At 39.0% G+C, this 22696-nt stretch overlaps 1 protein-coding gene across 2 annotated transcripts in view; it reads left to right on the top strand.

Moving 5' to 3' along the window:
• ARHGAP42 (Rho GTPase activating protein 42) overlaps nt 1–22696 on the top strand; it is a 259498-nt gene that overhangs the window by 46882 nt on the left and 189920 nt on the right. For both annotated transcript variants that reach the window (XM_073239416.1, XM_037025624.2), the window contains exon 2: nt 20859–20954. In XM_073239416.1, the coding sequence (XP_073095517.1) occupies nt 20859–20954 (96 nt within the window). The remainder of the gene's footprint in view (nt 1–20858; nt 20955–22696) is intronic.

Below are 22696 nucleotides of genomic sequence, written 5' to 3'. Positions count from 1 at the left end.
TTTTTCCCCTACCTTTGTTCAAGCTTTTTCACACATAACTTCCTGACTTGATTAAACACCAAGGGGAGCGGAGCAAGCTAAATACTTTGAGGAAGCACTCAGCCAAATCCAGAAATTGGGACTTCCTGCAAAACCCCTGAATCAGTTTAGTCAATAAGTCAGTGGCTTGGGAAGAGGAGAAAAGGGAACAGGGAACTATTCTGTATTAAAAGGGACTTGAAAGATTTAAGAGACATAAATGGTTGCAATGAGTAGTTTTTTTTAGAATCCTTAGTTGTAAATGAGTATTTAAAACCAAATTTTAAAGGTAATTAGGGAAATTTGAATGTAGGCTGACTTTTGATGATGATGAATTATTTTGTTACAAAATATAACAGCCACATGGTTATATGAAAATGTTTCCCAAGTGCTCCCACTACCCGACAGGTGGGCATAAAGTAGGTGAGTTCTATCTTCTTTCAGGGTCAGTTTCTCCATTTGTGAAATGAAGATGATTATTGTGGAGGATTTGTAGGGTTGATGTGAAGATTGAATGAGATATTAGCACAGAGTCTGGCCAGGGCGGGGTTAAAATTTGGTTGTGGCTGTCATTGTCACTGTTATTATGAGACTCATGTAGCACTTCAGTTCTAATCTGAGTTTGTCCTTTAGCCTCGGTGTTTCTCTTTGTCTTCCTCTTGGCGATCTTGGTGTCCCATCACCCGGTATGCGGCCACTACCCTAGGTGGCCTGTGCCACAAGGTGTAAACATCATGGTCCGCCATGGCCTTTCCCACCGTTTACTCTCAGCACCAAGTTCTGTACCAGGCACAGTGACCGGCCCTGAGTAGATGCTCAGTTATCTTTTGAAGTGAATTTACTCTACTCTCTGTAAAACTTAGAGCAAAACAATTAATCTTTATTAAAATACTCCTTAATCATACTAAACGGTAACAGATTTACACTGACCAACCTGCTGGATGAGGACCTAGAAGAGGCCCATGTACACTCGAGTACCACCATGGACACTGATGTCTGGGCCTCCCCCTAGTATTTCAGTCTCTCACTTTTTGACCCCTTTTCTTCCCCTTAAAGTATTCATGTGGCCATTTTTTTCTCATCAGGTTATAAACTCCTTATAAGGTGGGAAAGAAATCAAGAAATCCCTTCTAATGTTTGCGCACAGTAGGCAGTTCCCAAATATCAAAAGAAGACTGTTTTTGAACCTGAAATGTTCTGGGATGTCTTCATGGGGAATTGGGATAACTTGGTGTAAGAAACGATTTTTTTTTTAAGTGATTAGAGAAACTTAGAGATACTGTGGTAGATTTTTTCCCCCACCAGTTGTACCTTTATTATTTTTACCTTGTTCACTAATAGTTCTGTGATGCAAGGTCACCATACACAGGTAATGTCTGCAGTGCCCATCTGAGGCTATCCGGCAAAGGAACCAGAATTAGTACAAATACAATAACTATTTATATACTATATACTCAAGCTCCAAACATTAGGTAGATTTTACATGAAACATGAAAATGAAAATCTGAAATTAATGTACATTGTTGCTAGTGTGCTCAACTCCTTATACAGCTTAATAGTTGTCAAATAGTGACTTGATTATATGTGTAATGCTTGTAATTTATTCTGTCTTCATCTTGAATATTAATCATTGGGGATGGGTGGGAAAGAGGCATTTCCTTAGATTTGACATTCAAATATGAGAGAGCTGAAACTCATTGAAATGTTGAGAGGTTAGATGGTAATGTTTATTCAGAAATGCCATCTGTTCAGAGTCTCAGTACTGTGATTAGTGAGGTAAATGCTTAAGTCTGAATCTAACAGCTAAGAGTCATCCATGTTTAGGTTTAGAAGAGTGTCCAGGCAAAGGATCTGGTATTAGCTTAAAGACTTAAATGTAACTCAATGATTTTAACAGGTGTATATATCTTTTTCTTCTTCTCATTTTGCAGTTCAGTCTGAACACTACTCATTGGAATCTTATCTGTGTGCATAATGAAAAGTTATGATTTTTATCAGAGTAGTAATTGTGAAGCTCCTAAATAATATATTCCCCTACATAAAGTGATAAAGTGTGTCACAGAATTACTAACTAAATTACTAAAGACAGGTAAAGAATAGAAATGTTACATTACAAATAAAGTGATCACTTGGAAATCTGTTTATTACCTTTGAAGTTTGAATATTTTGTTTTTCTTTAAGAAGTGGGGGAGTAGAAAACTATGTCTCTTGCATTCCATGCCAAGGTCAAGTTTCCATATTTTGGCTGACTTTTAATCATATTTGAGCTTAGAGGCTATTAGGAGGCCACAAACATTGGTAAATCCATAGTTGTAAAGAAAGTATTTACTTCAGAATTTAAGAAAAAAATTTAAGATCTTTTTGAAAAGTGCTTATAATATTGCAGAATTCCAGAATTAAAATAAGGAAACACAAAATAGAAATGTGCAGATTTAATAGTCACTTTCTTTGTTTTCCCTTAGGTTGAATTATCGTAGTGTCTTTTTTTAAAAAAGAGGTTTTTTATATTAGGTGTATAACTTGATATTTTTTAACAGGGCTGGGAATTTTAGCAAAGGGATTGAAAAAAAATCTATCGACCTTTGGTAAGTAAAATGCTCTTGAATTTTGTGCAAGTCCAGGATACATTCACCTAGTTCTTAAACAATCTTGTTTTAATATGAACTCTAGGTTTGAAACTTTGAAATCCTGAGAAACATTTTTTCAAGGACTCTGAAAAATAACTGTTACCTTTTTTTCCCCCCTGAGATGGATAAAGTAGATATGTTATGATTGTTTTCTTTCCTGATTGAGTTTCATTTGTGGGATTGACTTTAATAAAAATACTCAAACCTAATTCAATTTATGAAAGCAGTAAGGATTAAGTATTTTGCAAAGTGAAGTGTGCTAAACCAATCTTCAACTATTTCTAGAGACATTACATAAAAACTTTAAAAGTGTAGGTAATGTATAATCTCTGTGTGTACCCATGGATTTCCCTCTGCCTGTTTTCATCTAATAAGCCCTTCTCTGCTTGTTCCATTTTGTAAACACAAGTTGCTTATGGCTTGTGTACTGAGAATGCTGCCAGGAAGTAGGGTGAGCAAAACTTCTTTTCCCATGACCCTCACTCTAATGTTGTTCCAAGGGTTCCCTACTTAGAAATGCCTTGATAACCACATTCATTCCTGACACACCCCACCCCCAACGCACACACAATTGCTGAGTGCCATCTGACCCATAGTCCAGCTGCATCTTTTAAAAACACTAGTGGTGAAGGCTTTTACCTAAAGCAATGAATATCTCTGAAGATTTTCTGTGTAATGTGTTGCTGCATACAGAAAAATCTTTTTAAAAGGAGATCCAGTTACTTGGTGTCATCTTGCAAACTAAAAGTTGATTAGTGCGGTTTTGTTTTTCTCCCCTTTAATTTTGGATTCACTGAAGCTAGTGTGTGTGTGCATCCTTTTTGTATGATTTTTGAACTTTTCCTGCTGACAGATCTAAAATGCTTTAACATACTTTTGATTCCCTCACTCCATGACTTTCATCATGAATGTAAATTTTTTAGTTCCTTTGGAATAGAAGTGAGAGAAACATTTACGTAATGAACACTAGGGCCCTGAATTTTTCTAATCTTCCCACCAACACTGTGAAGTAAGCAGCAGCAGTCTTTCATACATAGATAATTGAGACTTTGAGGAAGAGGCTAAGAAGTTTGCTCAAGATAACAAAAAGCTAGTCAGTCTTGGAGCTAGGATTTAAACCTCTGATGCCAAAGCACGATTCTTTGCCTTTTGATACCACTGATCAAGCTGCACATAAACTCCTGGATTATACTCTAGGAATGGAGTGGGGGGGAGGAAAAATGCCTATAAGGGCAGAGTTTTATATGGAATGATTTCTGAAAGTAAAGTGAAGGGGTCTGGTGCCAGAAAATGCGAGATAAAGGGCTGGGTGGATACACTGCTCCCAGTTGCTGCCCCCTGTGTGTCCTGCTGTAGTCTGGTGTCCGTCTTTACTGCTCCAGGGAAGGTTCTACCATGGCCGAAGTTTAACATAGAGTTAATGAAGCTTTGGAATTTAGTGGGTTATTTAAAATATATATGTGGGGTAAAGGGGTATTTGTGGGTATAACTTATTTTCCATGTCCTAAGGAGGCAAAGATGACAGGGTTATGTCTGAAGCTTAATTGTTCCTAGAGAGGACACAGGGCCTCATTCCAATCCCACTGGCTTGAGTGGAAAAACAGACCAATTGGACAGATTACAAGGCCACTTTGTGGAGAACAGATTAGGGCAAAAGGAGCCTTTTTCTAATAGTTGTTTTGACGTGATGCTTCCCCTAGAGCTGTACAGTGTGCAGAGTGTGTGAACGGAGGAGCGTGAGGTAAAGGAGAGTCCACGGGGGGCGCTGTTTCCCATCCCAGCATGTCTACCGTGTAACTGCCCTTTTACACATCCCTTGATTTCTGCCTGCAGGCCCTGGCCTGGACTGGTGACCCGGGAAGGCCTAGCTTCCTTTTCCTGTCTGTTCCTGGGAGTCACACCAGTTAACTGCTCTCACCCTAGGACAGTGTTGGAGGAGCTGTGTTACTGAAACGTTGCCTGAAAAGCAGGTTTTTCTACGTGGAAGACTTTCTACGTGGAAGATTAATTGTGGTAGAGTAATTTAGTATGAGAAGTGCTTAGTTTAATTTGAAGTATGTAGGCCTTTGTGTTATCATGTTAGCTGATTATCACCATCAAACTAGAATCAGTGTCTTCCTTCATTTCCTTTGAAACTTTGAAAGGAAGCTACCGCTAGGACAGAAGCAGTGACGTTTCTCTCCTTGTCTGTAGCTCGGAGTCGATGTCCGGCAGGACCCGGGAGAGTGGGATCCCGAGGGTTCTACTTCCAGTGCTCGGAGTAGCTCAGTCTTCAGGTACATAGCCTATGGCTGGGGATGAAAATATCTTTGAAGACCTTCCCAGTTTTTTTTAAAGAAAAGTGTTCTGTAATTTGAAGCACTAGATCTTATTGGTTAGAAGCTGTCTTGGTTGAATTACTGAGCACATGTTACACGCCAGGCGCTCCGCTGATGATGGCTGTTTTGAAGGGGCCATAGACACTATCTGGGGTCCACCTCCTGAGGCCCAGGGAGGTCAGCGCTGAACAGCTTGTCACAGGGTGTCATGTAGTAAATTAATGCCAGTGGAACTGGAACTATAGCCCTTGACTTCTGACTTTCTGTCCAGTTATGTGTGAGTAATCTTCCAGAGTCTACATATTTTTTAGGTCCCATGAGGCACAGTGTTTATTATGTTAGACAAGTGTTTGAATTCTAAATCTTTAACTTTGAGTTAATTCCTTTTAGACTACTTATAACCACAGGGTAAAATGGGTATAAAGGACATCTGATTATTTTGGGAGAATTTCAAAAAAAATCTTTATCAAACTGGTAATATTCCTGGAGCATTTAACTGTACTATTTTAATCAATAGCTATAAATACAGGGTTTTTTTTGTTTTGTTTTGTTTTTAACCAGCCCTCATAAACAAGGCCACTAGTAGGTTGTAGAGAAGCATGAAAGAACTCTTCCTCAATCTGGAAGGGGAAGACTAAGGCCTGACACAGAAATCAGACATGCTTAAGATCTTTAGTGGGGAAAGAAGCAGCTAAATGAACAAGGGCTAACATTATGTTAGAAGATGCGGTCTGTGGAGAATGGCCTCATTTCATCTCAGAAGTCAACTGGTTCTTTAAGGAACTTTGAATTCAGGCCATGGTGATTTCTCACTGTCTCCTTTCTCCCTTGCTGTAGGAAATAAACTGTGAAAACGTTTGTTTTGATTACTTGGTTCAGGTTAGCTTTAAAGAAGATTGCTTAAGGTAGAACACATAACTGGGAAACATTTATTTTCAGGTGTATTAAAAAATGTAGCTGTGTATGTATGATGGGGATGTTTTGTTCTGCATATTATGTCGCATACATTGCTACAAAATTACTTCTGAGAGAAGAGGAAACATATCCTATTCTAAACACCTGCCTCTCTTAACCTGTGTGATTAATTACTGTATATCTCTGTGCTGCCTATCACAAACCAAAATTTCTCTTATGTGTTTTTTTACTTCTATAATATATGTTTGTTTTCATATAAAGTAAGTGCTGTGCCTCTCCTATTCATATTCTGTTTAAGAAGGATAAAGGGTATCTTACTATGTGTTTTTAATTTTACTCATCTGTCTTATGCAAAACTAAGTGCCTTTTATGTACCAGCACAGATCTGTTGAACAGTGTACAAAATAGGCAAAAATTGCTTTCTTAGAAATCATGTTCTGTGTTGGGGGAGAAAAGTTAAGGAATACAATATTGTAGGTCAAATGGTGATAAATGCTGTGGAGAAAAATAAACCAGGAGTTTACAGATGAGAGAGGGTGTCCATGGGTGCGCACACATGTGTCCATTGGGGCCGTGCGGTGGTGAGTGTCGTCAGGGAAGCCTTTCTGAAACGGTGGTGGTAGAAGAACTGAAGTGAGACCGGGGAGGCTGTGATTAGGTAATTCAAGCACCAGTTTCTTTTTGAGGGAAAAACATTTCATACTGCGTCAGGTCTGACTTCTGTTAGTGCTTTTTAGCTGGCTGGGACACCGTTATCACCCATCTGTGCTCGTTTTGAGGAACCTGGAAGTGGTTCTAAATTACGTGGTTTGATCATGGGACAAACTCTCCTCATGATGTTGGGGTTCTTGTTCACGAAGCCCAAGAATGAGTTTCACAAACACTCAAGGTAGGAGAGCAAGGTACAGGCTTTTATTTTAGAGATAAAGTGAAAGCACAGAGCTCCTGGCTCATTCCAGGAGGGGACAAGAGAGTCCTTGGTGGTGTGTAGCCTAGGGGTTTTAATATGCAGATGAGGATTTTTCGAGAACATGAAAAAAAGCTTAGGGGTGTGGATTTATTAAGTGGTCCTAGGATATTTACTATTAATTTGATACAAGTAACCTCCTGCTCTGTTGATTTCTCCCTGAGACACCAGCATCTTGGTCTGGGGGCAGATGAAATAAGGCCACCTGCTCAGCCTGACCCCAAGGTGGGCTGAGGCATTGTTTGCGAAAGAGTAAGTTAAGTGCAATTTTATCTTTAAGGTGAATCCTTCTGGCCTTTTACTGTGTTATGGCTGGGTCTGCTGCTAAGTTAGTTTGCCCGGTTTGCAAAATCACTTCATCAGATCTGAAGGAGGAAAGACAGCACATCGGCCTGGGCCCTTTAGCATGTTAAAGTGAATCTTACACATGATTATAACTGATTAGCATAAAATAAACATGTGCTACTCTCCTTTGTCTGGGGTACACCAACTGATCTCACTGAAGAATGACTCTAGAGCTTAATGTTCAACACAGAGTTTTGGTAGGGGGTTTCCTTGCATGTAGTTACATTGCTCTGACTGCAGATATCCTGCCTTGCTTTTTCCAGAAGCCCTCACCCAACTCTGACTACACCCACGGTCCCTGTCTCACTCCGGCCTACCTGGTTGGGGTTAGATTCTTTAATTTTTGGTGTCTTTAATTCTGCAGTTTGTTCTCCACTTCTCTCCAGCAGCCAAGTAGTCTGACTGTCCAAATCACTCCCATTCTCACCAGTGTATCTGAATGATAGGAAGTAGGGCCTTTTCGGACAGAGTGGCATAGAAATTGCATATATAGGGGAGTTAATATATGTCCTTTGATTGATTAAATGAGGCTTATGTGGGAAAGTTTTGATGAAATTAACTTTTTTGTTTATCTCCTACATCATAGCATTTTCAATTAAAAAACCCATAAATTTGTACTTAGTTGTTTTAGGATCTATTGCATCTGATGCAGGGTTAAAATTCACCCTTACTTAAGCAAACGATTTCTCCTCAGACAGTGCAAGTTTATAGCACAAAGATTTGTTTGTTGTGTAATAGTCAAAATATTTAGAGAAAAAAATCTTCCAAGCCCATTAGAAACTACCACTTACTTGTAAGTGGTATACTTGATTATGTATCAGGTTTATTATCCTTCACTATTGGGATGTAGCTTAAGTTACTAAATTAACTTGCTGAAGACAGTGCTTATCCCTACCCCACTTACCCTGTGCCCAACTCCTACCACAGACCTGTGGCAACTAGTGCACAACCTTCATTTTCCACAGAGGCCACTGACCTTGAATCCTAAGGGGCTGGTTCCCTGTACTTTACAGCTCAAGTACTGAATGTAAGTCTTAGAGTCTAGGGAATTTTCTATATGTAAAGTTATGGTCCAGGAACATGTACAGGAAGCAGTATATAGAGTTTCATTGCATGGTTGAAAATCTCTTTTCACCTATTTCATCCTGAAAATATAGAAACTACAGTGCCTGACTCTCTTGTTCAATGTTTGGAGTCCCCTTGTTAAAATACTGCCCACAATCCAACTGTTTGAGCATTCCTAGGGGCCTTTGGTGGTGTACCCAGGCACACAGCTGCCAATAGCTCCCTTCAGCTCTTACTTGGGGCTTGGAACCCCTGTCAGAACAACCCAAGGGACTGGGTGGCTTGAAGACTTCAGGCCCTTTATGTGCTCAAGGAAGCTAAACTAGAGAGAACTGATGTCTATTTCCCACTCTCATAGTAGGAACAACAGAGTGAATATTTCTAAAATAGGCTTTTCATGGTGACAGGTTTCTGTGGCATGCAAAGACACGAGAAGGTGATTGAAAGAAACTGTACTGCATGTTACTTGTTTTGTTAGGTTATTAGCTTCTTAGGCTTAGGCATCGTGCTTTTCTTGACGTCGTCAGATGCTCTGAAAGATGCCATTTTTCAATATGACTGAAGTATGAAATGTCAAGATAGTAACTCCTGAAGCCAAAGTTGTATAGTTTTTATATTTTAATCTTTAAAATTGGGGAGGGGCCTTATAATTTACCACCTTTGAATGTATAAATTATGGTAAATAAAAATCATAGCACCTTAGAATATTTTAGTATGTAGTTGAGGAATTAGTAAGTTTTGCAGGAAGCCAAAAAAGTACCAGGTAAGGACATCTGAAAACCACGTATATTTTAAGTGTCTTGAATTGATGCTGACTTAATCGTGGGTTGACTACGTGCTAATAAAAGCCTGACATAAAATGTGTGTATCATTTGTATGAAAAGTCCCTTTATTTGCAGCAATAAAATAGAGACAATATGCCTTCCAGAGCGTGGGAAGTTCTAAAGCCAGACATAGTTGCACAAGTTGACACAGTTGGAATTCCTCAGTTCTGGTTGCTAAATACAAGCCGTAGCTCTTCAGAATCACAGCAGGCAGTTGCTGACTGTACAGATCATTGAAGTGCATGCATGTTGGCGATGCAAATAAATAGCATGGCATTTATATGAATGAGTTTTAGTTTTGGGAATAAAAGATTGAGAGTTGTTTTTATGCCTTCTGATGAGTATGATTAATCATCCCAAAATAAAAGTACTTTATACATATATGTATTTTCTTCAGAGCCACTTATGTATTTTTTAATTAAACATTTTTGTAAATACACTTACGCATTTTTAAAATGACCATTCCATGTACATGTATAGTACCCCAGTATTAAAATAGTTACAAAACGGAGAAAATACTAAGATCCATCATAGTGAGGGATGTTTTTTTTAAAGTGAGAAAATAAGAAAAGAAAAATTGTAAGTGATCTGGTAAAAATTTATTTACTACTGAGCTGAGCCTGGTATGAAAAAATTATAGATGTCAGAGGAGTATTGATTTAGGGTGGTATACAAAGAGGTCGACCTGGACATGGGAGATTAAGAATCCAGCCCTGATTCTGGTGTTTGGATAAATTATTTAACCTTGGGTTGTAGGTTTCTTATCTGTAAAATGGAGATAATTAGTCTGGTTTCCCTCATCATGTTCTGGTGAGATAAGGAGTATAAATATGACTTGATGTATATTTAAGGTGGTAAGATGGCTCTAGTAGGTCAACTTATTAAAAACTGAGCATTTGGAATTTAAATTAGAACAAAAGTAACAGTGACTAATATTAAGTTAAAATGAGAACAAGAAAGTTTTATCAAAACCATCAACTATTGTGATAATTTAAAGATGGGGTTGGGGATTGGCTCTAAAGATAGTGAATTCTAAAATGTTAAAATTCAGTTTTTCTGAAATAGTCTGAAAAATTTCTTTAGTGTTTCAAAGTGGGGCAGGGCAGTAGAAAAATGAAATCTGTAAACATGTGGGATAACAAGTTTATTGAAAACAACTTACAAAAAACATTGTGTAAATGGAGAATAACGATCTTTGTGCCCTCAGTTTCCTGGCAGCCCAGGCTCCCTTCCACTCTGTTATGCTGTGTAGTTCTTTTCTGCTCTTTTAAGAATGAGGCTTGATGCCAGCATAGTTCCATATACTGGCCAAGACAGAGGATTATGTATTCGCCTTTCAGTTACTATTCATTATAAAATGTTTCCAATCTTTAAGAAGTTGTTAGTCATGTTACACAAAGAAATTCTTTTGTCATAACCGTACTCTTCACGTATAGCCATGATATTACATGACAGCATACAGTCTTGTTTGGCCAAAGAAATTCAATAAAAAGACAACAATGAAAACCCAAATAGGCAATCAGAAAAGCAGAATGTAGCCACTTTCACTATGCCCACATTCTAAGCTTGTCCCTCCACTTAAATTGTGCTCAGGAAAGTTTTGGAGGTTCATGAATTTACCTTCTTTGCTCACAGTTAAACAGATTTCGTGGTTGGGTCTAGGAATATTTTTCTTAAGGATGTTGGAAGGCAGGTATCTATTGACCACTGACGTGATACCTTGAAGCTTTAATAACTCAGTCACTGGGGCAGTATGAGTCCTGTATAACTTTTATTAATGGTGCTAAGCAGCTGATGGGAAAATGCCCTGAAGTAAATGGTAAATTTACCTTTGGAATCTCTGTTCCAGTTTGACTGTAATGCTGTTTCCTTGGTTGGCAGGCATTTGGGCTACATTAAATTTGCTGCTATCATGAATGGTGAGTTGTCTTTTTAGGCCCTGAGAGGTGAGCTTAATGTAGGTGTAGCAACCAAGAGCCAGAAATAACATGTCTTTCTTGTCCATGATTCGTCCCCACCCCCTGAAAAATAATAATAGGATAATTATGGTAGTTTACCAAGCTCTTACTGTATGCTATGCTGAACCCCTTGTATGCATGACTTCATTTGGTCATAACAGTCCTATGGAGTAGGTACCTTTTTATCCTTGTTTGACACATAGGTAAATTTAAGCTTGAAGAGCTTAAGTAACTTGTCCACATAACAAAACTGAGAGTTTAACTGGTAGTCTGCCTGACATCAAAATCTTCCCTCTTAACCATTTTCTAATGAGACTTCTTTATATTAGAAGATGATGGATAGAAATAAAAAAACGTGCACTAGCTTTCTCTCTAATGATTTAAGTTTGTAGAACTTTTGATTTTAACTGAATGCTCTCTCCACCAGCTGTGATTAGAGCACAATTTTTTAGAGTCGGATTTCTTCTAAAGCATGCTGAGAGGTTAGGTTTGCTCCTGAAATATCTGGGCTGCTGTTGTCAGCTTCCATGGCTTTGCTTTTGCCCAGCTTGCCGAAGGTCTTAAAAACCTTCTAGCCATTCTGCCTGGCTCCTCAGACGTCACCCACTGGATCTGATGGCCCGATCACTAGGTTTACTCTTCTGCTGGGGCTCTGGCTTTCCTCTGTTCTCAGAGCTCCTTTTATAGCCAGAGGCAAGTCTCTGTCTAACCACCTGGCTTCTTATCTCTAATTGCTCTTGCCAGTCCTGGGAAGACCTTAGTTTACCTTTCACTAAATACTCTGAATTCCTGCCTTCAGTTGTGTTTACTGACATTTCCTATTTTCAAGGCTCTGTGCTGGATGCAGTAAAGACTGGAGAGGTTCTGTGCCCTCCCCGGGCTTATTGTGTGAGGGTTATGGGATTTAGACACAAATAAATATATAATACAGAATTGTAGGGCATATCAATAGGCATTCTAAAAGGAGGTAGATTACAGTGATGTTATTAGTAGTACTCAAAACTTCCTGTCAGAGAGGGGGAAATGTACCCTCAGTAGTCTGGGGATATGGCCCCAATTGGATGCCTTGATGGAAATCTCAAAATATAAGTTAATTCATATGAATTGTGCTCTACCCACAAAGTGTGCTTTTTAAAAACAGTGTAAAACAGGATAAACCTACTTAACTTTCTTGGCTTTCTGAACCCCTGGTATGCTGCTGTCTGTGGTAAGGCATGTCATTATTTGGTGTCTGTAAATCAGCACATGTGTTGTCCTGGTTGAATTATTTAGAGTGGCTTTCAGATTAGCTAATCAAGAAAGAGGCAGGTCTTAAAGTCACACTGAAAGGATTAAAGGAAGCTACATATACCTCCCTCAGATATAACCAGCAACTTCACAGTGGAGCTGTGACTACTTCTTCATTTGAAGGCATTTGAAGTTCACAGCAGAAACAAGGAATTATTTCCAACATGGAGAATGACTTCATGGCTGTTGAGAGAGTTCAAGTTTACATTGGTTTGTTTGGCAGGAATACTGAGGATGCAAAGGAGTTTGAGAAAAATGAAGGCCTAGAAAACAGGAAAGATGATACACTTGAATTTCCTAGTAGGTGTGAACTTGGTGTGTGCTTTAAAAAGGAAATCAGACTAGTCAAACCATGATGTAATCACAAGTGTATTTGGCACGTGATACCAAGAAGGTGCTGATGGGAAAAAAAAAAGTTTTAAAAATTGGTAATAGGCTGATACATGACATAAAAGATGAGGTGACACCAGTATTCTTCCAGAGCTATCATCTTAGGTAGCAAAGAGAAAGGTGTGCTGGAAGTGAGGCTAGAGCCCTGAAACACTTCCCATTACTGCATCTGGTGATGAGAGCACAAGTTGGGGATGCCTGGCAAAGAGCAGGAAATGACTGACTGGACGAGGGAAGAGGCCATGGGTAAGAAGGCAGAGCAGAGAGCCCAGGAAAGCAGGCCAGGCCAGCCCTGTGTTGCTGAGAAGGTCAGGAAAACTGCTTCCTTCATGTTGGATAATTCAGTATTTTTTTAAACCAAAGGTAAGGGGGATATTTTAGAAAATTTTTCTTGGAATTCTAGCATCCAAATTTAAATCACCTCTTAGGAGTTGCCTGGCTGTAGATAGACAGATAGTACTTTTTAAAAGGGAGCAAGTATTGTGAAAATAAGGTGGCTAAAGACAAACCCTTCTGAAGGAAAGAGTGGGAAGAAGAGAAATCTCAAAGAAGGCAGCAAAGGAATGCTTAGAGGCAGGAAGAGAATCCGGAGAAACTGCGGTGTGCCATTTTTTCCTTACCCACACCCCTCCCCCACTTCAAGTTTTTTTCCCCAGGGTAGGAAGATAGGTGGTTTATTTCATCCTTTGAACTTTCTATTTTTAACTTGGGTTATAGAAATAGTGAAGTCTTTGTGGTTTTCCTTTTAATTTTTATGGAATTTGTAGCTTTATTGAAACTGGATAAAATCTGGCCAAGTGTTGGTTCCTGTTTGTTTTTAGGTTGGAATCTTCTGGAACTACTTGCCAGCCACATATCATTTATGGGATTACAAACTGGTGTTCATTAGATTCCAGCACCACTATTTATTTTCACTGAAGCTCTCCTGAAGATAGTAATTTAATACACAAATTAAACATATTACGCTTACAATGAAATTATTTCATATTCTGCATTTGCCATCAAAGCAAATAGTGGTTTAATAGTTAACACTTGAGAACCAGTATTTCAAGTTTATGTTCTCACCAGACACTGTGCTGTAAGCCAATTTCGTGTAATATTCATGACAGTATTGCAAGGGATTAGTATCTTCCTTTTATATACAAGGAACCTGAGATTTAGAGAAGCTAAGCGCTTGCTCTAAGACATACTGCAGTAAGCAGTGGTCCCTGGCTTGGTGTCCATGTCTATCTGTTTCTCATGTATACTCAGCCCATGGTATTTTTTCGAAAAAATGATTGATTCTAATGAAGGACTTTTCCCTGGATCTGAGCATGTTCATTACATGAAACTTCAGTTCATCACTGAAACAGATGCTTTGACTTATATTGCCTGCCAGGAGGGTGGATGTATCCACTGCAAAACATGGGTACAGAAATAAGACTCTAAATACACATCTGGTATAGAAATGAATAAGCCATCCAAAGCCAGGCTAATTTGTTTTACCAACTTTGCAGTGCCAAAACAATCTCGTTGCTGCCTCCTAGAGTGTAGCAAGTTAGTTTAGCGGCCTAGAACAGTCTGTGTCTCACGCATTTCCATGGGGATGAAGAGAAGCCTAAGCGCCCTGTTGCCCTCTGGCGATGGCTGCGGGGCAGTGTTTCTCAAGGCTTTTGAGGAAGAAGAATGCTATTCCATTACTGTGAATTACTGGATTTCAGTTCAGCTTGACAACATTTATTGAGTGATGACTAATACCAAGCTTTGTTCTGGGCCTTCTTTAGGAAGGCTTGTCTTTCATTGTCAATATCAGACAACCATTATTTTCTAGCCATTTATGTAATAGAAAATAGCCAACTGGGCATTTTAAAACTTTGTTCAGGTCAGAGTTTTAATGACAAGTTCTTGTTTTTCATATATTTTGCCACACCCCGTGTTCTTTTCCTCTTACTTTTCTCCATCTAGCGATCTGACATTTGTACATCTCTGAGAGAACTCTAAAACCCTAACTACAGTTATTAAAAATGGTAGTGATCAAAAGGCTTATTTGGTAATTCCTTGACATAGTCTGCTGTGTAATGTATGGAAAGCTGTTTTATTAAGGTGAGGTGTGTAGTTATACTCATGTGTCTCCTAGCGCCATAAACTCTTCAGGCATCTATAGTGGATTCCTACGTTATGAAGGTGCTGGCGCTTGGTGGCGCACATCTCTTTCCTCCTGCCCTTCAGTTTCTTTTGCATCTGCTGTCTGTTGGGCCCTAAGGGCAAAGAGAGATGCATGCATACTACCTTTAAGAAGTTTAACACTTAGAACATCATCCAGTCACCTTGTGGCATTGAAGCACAGGGATGAATGTGCATTCCTTGACTGTTAGTGCCCTGTTTCATAGCGATGATCTGGTGTATGTTTGCTGCTCACTTATCACTTGGTCCAATGCCTTCAGTCTTATTATCTTAGGATTCATACAGCAGGTAAGGGTAATTGTTATTGTTTTGCAGTGTGGATAACCCATATTTTTCAAGTGTCTGAAAAAGCCACATTAGGGGCTTGCAGGAGTGTGAACCAGAAGAAGGGAAGGTGAACAGCCTCTGGAAGGTTGGGGTATTTACCCATCTTGCAGAAATTCATGGCTTCAACAATTGAATTCTTCTTCTTGTATGTAAGATACGCTGCGGGATACGTGGGGTGGTATTCATAGATGGTAAGGTTTCCTACCTTTAATACACTGTTTAAGGTGGATAAACTAGGTTTATGAATAACTGGATAAAAGGTAGAACAGATAAAGGACAGTAAGCGAGTCACAACTTATAGTGGGAAGTGTAAAGGAGGAAATAATGCCAGGTTAGAAAAGATCTGGAGGGGCTCTTTGAAGGAAATGGGAGCTCGAGAGAAATCTTGAAAGAGAACAAGGGAGAAGAATATATACCCCAGGAAGGTGGGATGGCAATATAAACATCCAGGAGACTGAATGGTTTATTTCTGTTAATAACCAATACCTCAGCTTGGTGTGAGTCTTGGATATGTAGGTAGAAGCTCCCTTTTGGAATATTCTGGGCGTTTTGTTCACTTGGCCTTGCAGACATGTTGTCATGTCTTTCCAGTCCCTGTTTTCATTGATTCCTCTGAGAGACCCTCCTCCATGCACTCAGGCAGCCCCCACTGTGCCTCCTCATTTGCTGCCTCTGTGTGCAGAGCACTGTGGCAGTGTGGCTAAGCGAGGGGATTCTAAGCCAGGCTCCCTGGGTTGAAATTCTGGTGGTATGATTTACTAGCTTATGTGAACTTGGAAGTCATTTAACTTAACATCTCTGTGCCTCAGTTTCTTCATCTGTAAAAATAGGAGTGATCATATGTATTTCGTGAGGCTGTTTTAGTGATTAATGGTTTAACTTACCTTAAGTGCTTGGGAAAATAGCAGGTACATAGTACTATCTATAGTGATGGTGGTGTTATTAACCCCTGTCAGGACTTTATCAGTTGGCCTCTGTTACATTTGTTTACATGCCTCAAGCCTCTACTGGACTGTGCCCTAGTGGAGGGAAGGATCTGTCCTGCTTTTATCTTTGTATTCCTATTTTTTCATATTCTCTGCCTTCTGCATGGTAATGTGAAGATGATAATTCTACTACATGTACATCTGGATGTATTGGTTCTGTGAGTCTTGCTTAAATCTCATCCCAGAGTAATTAATTTCAGGAAGGACTGCCTTATAGTAATGGACTGGCTAGTTGTACTTTTCCTAAAATAAATATCGTTCACTTCCATAGCTACCATTGTAAAAGTAGTTCCATAAACATTTCTAAAGTAACAGGTAGACTCCAGCTCTTAGTGTGTAAGAAGAGTTATAATTATTAACTAAGTGTTTTGTATTTCTGTAATGAAATGAAGTTTTAATGTTCATTAGCATCATTTAATCATAAGTGCTACAGGTTAACTCTTTGATAGGAAAACATTGCAGACTAAATAAAGCCTAGTATAATTTCTTCCAAGTTGTGATTTGAATATCTATGAAGACATCCCATGTTTAACTTGCAGGTTAGGCAGATGGAAGGGATGTGGTAGGCGTGGTCCTTGTAGTATCTTTACTGTGTACCACCTTGCCTGACAGTAAATGTTACTCCTTTACCTCCATCCTAGTATGTGGCTAGGGCAGCTCTGACTGGCATCTTTTTCTTGTTTGTCCACAAGTTCTAATAGTTGGATAGAAATAGGGAGATAGAGACGCCCTTGCCTACATGAGATTCCCTGCTTATCATGCTTTATACACTTGATCTTTCCTTTTGTATTTAAAAGAAATTATAGATTCTACATTCACCCATATTATTGAGTCTCTCCCATGCCCCATTGCAGTCACTTTCCATCAGTGTAGTAGTTTGGTACTTTAAAATACAACAGTAAACTTTTAAAAATTAGATTTTAAATTAAGGTCTATATAATAGATGTGAATCAATTTTACCTAAGAGGTTTTAGAATCAGTACTTCTGTGCTGGGCATCTGACCATTGTTTAGAAACTTCAGACAGTTAGGGGGTAGTACATTTCATGTGGTTTTGAAGTCACTGGAAGATGTTTATAATTTCTAGTTCAGAAGGAGTTGGGCCAAGATTAAAAAGGGTGACCTGGATTCCTTATTCTGCAAATCCATCATATCACTGCCAGGAAATGTAAGTTTTTTACCTTGATAATATTTTTGACCTCGTCACTACTTTGGTTTTCCGAAATTAGAATAAAAGGAAAATCAGGACCCACATAACTGAAGTTGAAAATAACTCATATTTCAAAGTTCTTCATTTTGGGGATTATCACTTAAACTAGCTGAGAACCACATATTTTCTTGTATAACATGGCCTCATCATGTTTCCAGAAGGGCTGTGGATGGAGCATTCATGTGACTTTGATTCCACCCAGGGTCAAAGTAGACACCCACTTCTCACACAGAAAACTGAGTAATCAGGCTGTCTGTCATGGTGTGATTGCAGGGCTCCAAGAGATCATTTGAAACTGCTCAGACTGTTTTCTTGAGCACTGTCCACAGTCATCTGGGGTCTAATAGCTGCCACCTTCATTCCTGAAATTTTACCTTTTCCTTCTTAAATGTAATACATGGAAATAGGCAATACATTTTAAGTGCTATGAGTCAGACACTGTTCTCAGCTTCGTCTGTATTAACTTCTTTACTCCTCACAACAACCTGAAGGATGGTTCTGTCCCATTTAACAGATGAGGACACTGAGGTGCAGAGAGGTTATGGAACATGCGCATGCCACTGACTGGTAGAAGCAGGAAGTTAATCGGGCAATTTGCCTCTAGAACTCATATTCAGTCATTTGGCTATATTAACAAAGGTAACTAATTAAAGTGGGCTACTGTGTTCTTGTTTGGGGATGGGAATTATCATGGTGCATTCACTGTGACCTCTGTAGAAGAGCAAAACAGCTTATCTTTTTGCAGTCAAGGAGCAAGGCCATGGAAGCAAAGAACAGACTAGGAAGGAATGGTCAGTTTGGGGGAGTTGTGTCAGGAGTTCCCTAGGACAGAGCTTCCAGATAGGTCCTTGAGTTTGAGGGGAGGCTCAGAGGAACTTGCGGGAAGGAGGGGAGAGAAGGAAGGGCATCGATTACAAGGTTTCTCAACATCCTGACCCCTGATATTTTATCCCCCATCTCAATTCCACTCTAGAAATTGGATCTACAACTTCAAATCCAGTTTAGCATAATGCCTTTGTTTATATTATATACAGGAAAACAAAATGACATTAAATGGAATGATTTCCCAAGTCTCAGGGAGAGTACCACGTATATCTTGGTTTAAAATTATCCTAGGAGCCTGCCTTGTCTTCGTATAATATTTGATACAGGTGTTACGATTTCTCTAAGCCAGAGTTGGGCTGTGTCAGATAACTATCCTTTTACATGGTCACCGTCTTTCTGGAAGGCCAAATTCCCCACTTCTGTGAGCTGTACTTGAACAATAATAACTGATGCCATTTGCTTAGTTGCCTGTTCTGTAACAGGCACATACCTCCTTTAGTCTTTATAACCACCATGTGAGATAAATACTACGTCTCTGTATAGATAAGAAAAATGAGTCTCAGGAAGGGTGAATGATTGCCCCAGGCCTCACAACTAGTTGGTGAAGTCTAGTTCTGATGTAGCTTTTGCTTTTTCCATTGACTAATAATTTACTAAGGAGGCTCCTTCAGCTTTCTTCCGGAAAGCTCCAAACAAACCATTCTTAAGCTAACAGACATTTCTAACTCTTAAGTTGAAAGTATCTCTGACGTAGAATATGCATTTAGTTCTGAAGTTTTATCCCTTTTGTGGGAAGAGGAGTTCATTTACAAGTAACATCCTCTGGTTGGTTTTTTTCAAAGAAGATTAAAAAAAAATCTGTCTCTCGTGTGTTGATTTTATCTTGTTTTGTTTTAGAAAAGCCTCTCTCAGGCTGGAAGCCTGTGGTCTTCAGAATTGTCCTAGGTGAGGGTGGTGGTGACTTCTTGAATCCCGGTGATACAAAAAGTGACCTTCATGTCTGGAGACCTAGTGAATACTTACTTTAATAAGTACTCGGGCTTGGGGTTTCATGAATGGTGGGTTACTGCGGTAAATCCTGGGGTCATGCCTAGGCACGAAGCCACGACTGTTCTCATAAAAGAAAAAAAATTATTCTGACACTTGTTAAAATGGTAAGTAGGACTTTATTCAGTTCTGTTGCTATAGGTGTGATGAATATCTTAGGGAAGAGGATGAAGCTCAACTCTGAATGCAGCAAGAATAAGAGGGGACTTACAGCAGAGTTGCAGGTTGGGGTAGGGGCGTGTTGGTGGATAGAGAGTGACTAAGAGGAGACCTCAAGGATAGAAGGATTGTTGGTGAGGGCAGGTCAAGGACTGGGGCACCAAAAGTGGGGGATGAGGAATTTGGTAAGATACCCAGAGCGGGAGATTCTCTTTAAAGTGACTTGGCAGAATTCTTGCTAAAACCGGGTGAACACAGCCAAGGCAGAGGGCTCTAAGGAGCCTGCCTAAAGATTGTTGAAGGAGAGAGTGTCTGTTAAGTCCCATGTTTGAATTAAATATAAGGGTTCCGGTATTGAACTTGAACTCACGGGCGATAACATTAAATGAAGTGTGGAGTGAACACCAGACAAGATGATTTCCTACTGGCACAGACTTCTGTGGAAGGAGCCATAGATGACCAGAGTAGCTCTGAAGGTGGACCTTTAGAACGTGCCTAATGCCATACTGTCAGATTGATTTATTTTTAATTTTATTTTATAAAATTAGTACTTATTAAGTGCCAAGTTCTTTTCTAAACCCTTTAAAAATATTAATCCTCAAAACAACCCTGAGGTGGTTATGACATTGTTATTCGCTCTTTACAGATGAGGAGATAGAGGCCCAGAGGAGTTAAATAATTAGGAGGAGTTAAATAGGATTTCAACCCAGGCAGCCTGGCTCCAGAGCCTGCATTCTTAATCAGTTAGTCTGCACCCCAGGCTTTTTGCCTCATAGGGATTTACTTCTCATTATTCTGGGCTTTTTAAATTCTCTACAGGAATTAAAGAATTCTTCTTTTTTTTGGATTTACTTACACCCTGGACTTTGTTCAGATGAAAGCCAGGATTGAAGAATATATTTAGCTGAGGTCTGCTATAAATCACAAGGTTATTCATAAACAGCCTTTCAGGTGGCCTTTCACCTTAGAAGTAGGTCAAAACCAATAGTTTATAGGTTAAAAATGCTTTTCCAACCTGCTTCATGGTCTGCACAGAATGACATCAGTGACTCTTCCTGATCAAAGACTGGCTGCTTTTTTCCCCCCACTAGCAATCTCAGTGGCATTCCTTTTTAAAATGAATGCTGCATTTATAAGGAAGTGAATGGGAATTCTTTAATAAAGGTTTTGGGGAATTAGCTTCCAGTTAATACATAACTGGCACCCAAACTTTGTTAAAGGAGCAAATCCCCTTTGAACAAAGCAAATTCAGCTCCTAAAATAGTTCTTTAGTAATCTCCTTGAATTCTCCTTAAATTTACCAAGCTGGTATTTCAAAAGGCTCTTGTTAATACAGTATTAACATCAAAGTTATATAGTATTACATGTGGAAACTCTTGAATATCATGGTACCTTCAATTTAATGAGTCTTTTAACTTTTAATTACAGATCTGTCTATGGCAGTGCAGAAATTTTCCCAGTCACTGCAAGATTTCCAATTTGAATGTATTGGTGATGCTGAAACAGATGATGAAATTAGTATTGGTGAGTACTCTGTTCTTCAATATTCGAAGTAATAATTTTAGAGGTTCTATTTCAGATACTGATTTCACTGAAATCAAACAGCTGCATCTGCCCAAATACTAAACATGTAAAATATTCCGACTTTTATAACAATACAAGAGTGATTTTTTTTTTTTTGAGAGGGCATCTCTCATATTTATTGATCAAATGGTTGTTAACAACAATAAAATTCAGTATAGGGGGGTCAATGCTCAATGTACAATCATTAATCCATCTCAAGCCTAATTCTCGTCAGTCTCCAATCTTCTGAAGCATAACAAACAAGTTCTTACATGGTGAACGAATTCTTGCACAGTGAATAAATTCTTACATGGTGAACAGTACAAGGGCATTCATCACAGAAACTTTCGGTTTTGATCATGCATTATGACCTATAAACAATCAGGTCAAATCTGAATATTCGTTTGATTTTTGTACTTGATTTATATGTTGATCCCACATTTCTCCTATTATTATTATTTTTATTTTTAATAAAATGCTGAAGTAGGTAGATGCAAGATAAAGGTAGAAAACATAGTTTAGTGCTGTAAGAGGGCAAATGTAGATGATCAGATGATCAGGTGTGTGCCTATGGACCAAGTATTAATCCAGGCTAAACAAGGGCAGCAAGACATCCACGGATGCAGAAGATTTCTCTCAAAGCAGGGGGGGTGAGGTTCTGAGCCTCACCTCTGTTGATCCCCAAATTCTCACCTGATGGCCCCCCTGCGACTGTGCCTGTCTTAGGTTGTTCCTCCCTTGAGGAATCTTACCCGTCTCTGGCTAACCAGTCATCTTCCGGGGCCATACAGGGAAATGTAAAGTTGGTAAGTGAGAGAGAAGCCATATTGTTTGCAAAGGTTAGCTTTTTACTTCTTTGCAGATTTATGCCCTGTGGCTTCTATGCCCAGCACTTGTCTCGAGGTATCTTTACCACCTGGAGGAATTATGATACTCGGTAAATTCGATATGAGGCACGAATTCTATTTAAGGGTTGTAATTAGGAAGGAAGAAGAAAAGCTATAGATGTAGCATATGAAGGAAACATGGGAGGATTGATTATTTCTTTGACATATCTTCTTGTATAGTACCTTAAGTATGTATAGGTTTTAAACTACTAACTAATTTGCACACACATATTAACATAATAGGAATACGGTGACATAAACAAAGCAAATCTATAATTACCATCCATCTAAGAGTGATTTTTGATCACTGTGGAAGAGAGTATTATAACTTGTTTTAGAATTGAGGTTTTTTTCCCATAAGAGAGTTACTTAATTCTGTAATTCAGCTCAGCTCTTTTTTGAAGATGTGGTTAACAGTGTTTGTGCCTCAAAGTGAATCATTCATTCAAACGAATACATATTGGGCATCTACTATTAAATATACAAGGTGCTTGTTTTAAGAATTATCTTTTTTAAACTTAATACTGATTTCTCTTTTAACGTGAATTTTTGTTATAGAGACAAAAAAGTTACAGCATATTAAATCAGCATTATTGTAGGGCATACAACATTACTGGGGATCAGGGGTCTTGAGCCCTAATCTGAGTTTGGCACAGTAATTCGGCAGTCGGACCCTAGGGAAGGCATGTGTGCCCCCTCCTTGTGTCAGATAGTTTAATTTCTCAAAGTGAAGAGGTTGGGTTATGTGATCTCTGAAGTTTTATCTATTACTGAGTTATTAGTATTTGAAGATTAGATTCTCATAGCACTCTTTCC

Source organism: Manis javanica, chromosome 6 (genome assembly GCF_040802235.1).
Source record: "Manis javanica isolate MJ-LG chromosome 6, MJ_LKY, whole genome shotgun sequence".
Taxonomy (NCBI): Eukaryota; Metazoa; Chordata; class Mammalia; order Pholidota; family Manidae; genus Manis; species Manis javanica.
Note: the sequence above shows the minus strand (reverse complement) of the source record. Positions and strands in the feature narration are given on the sequence as shown.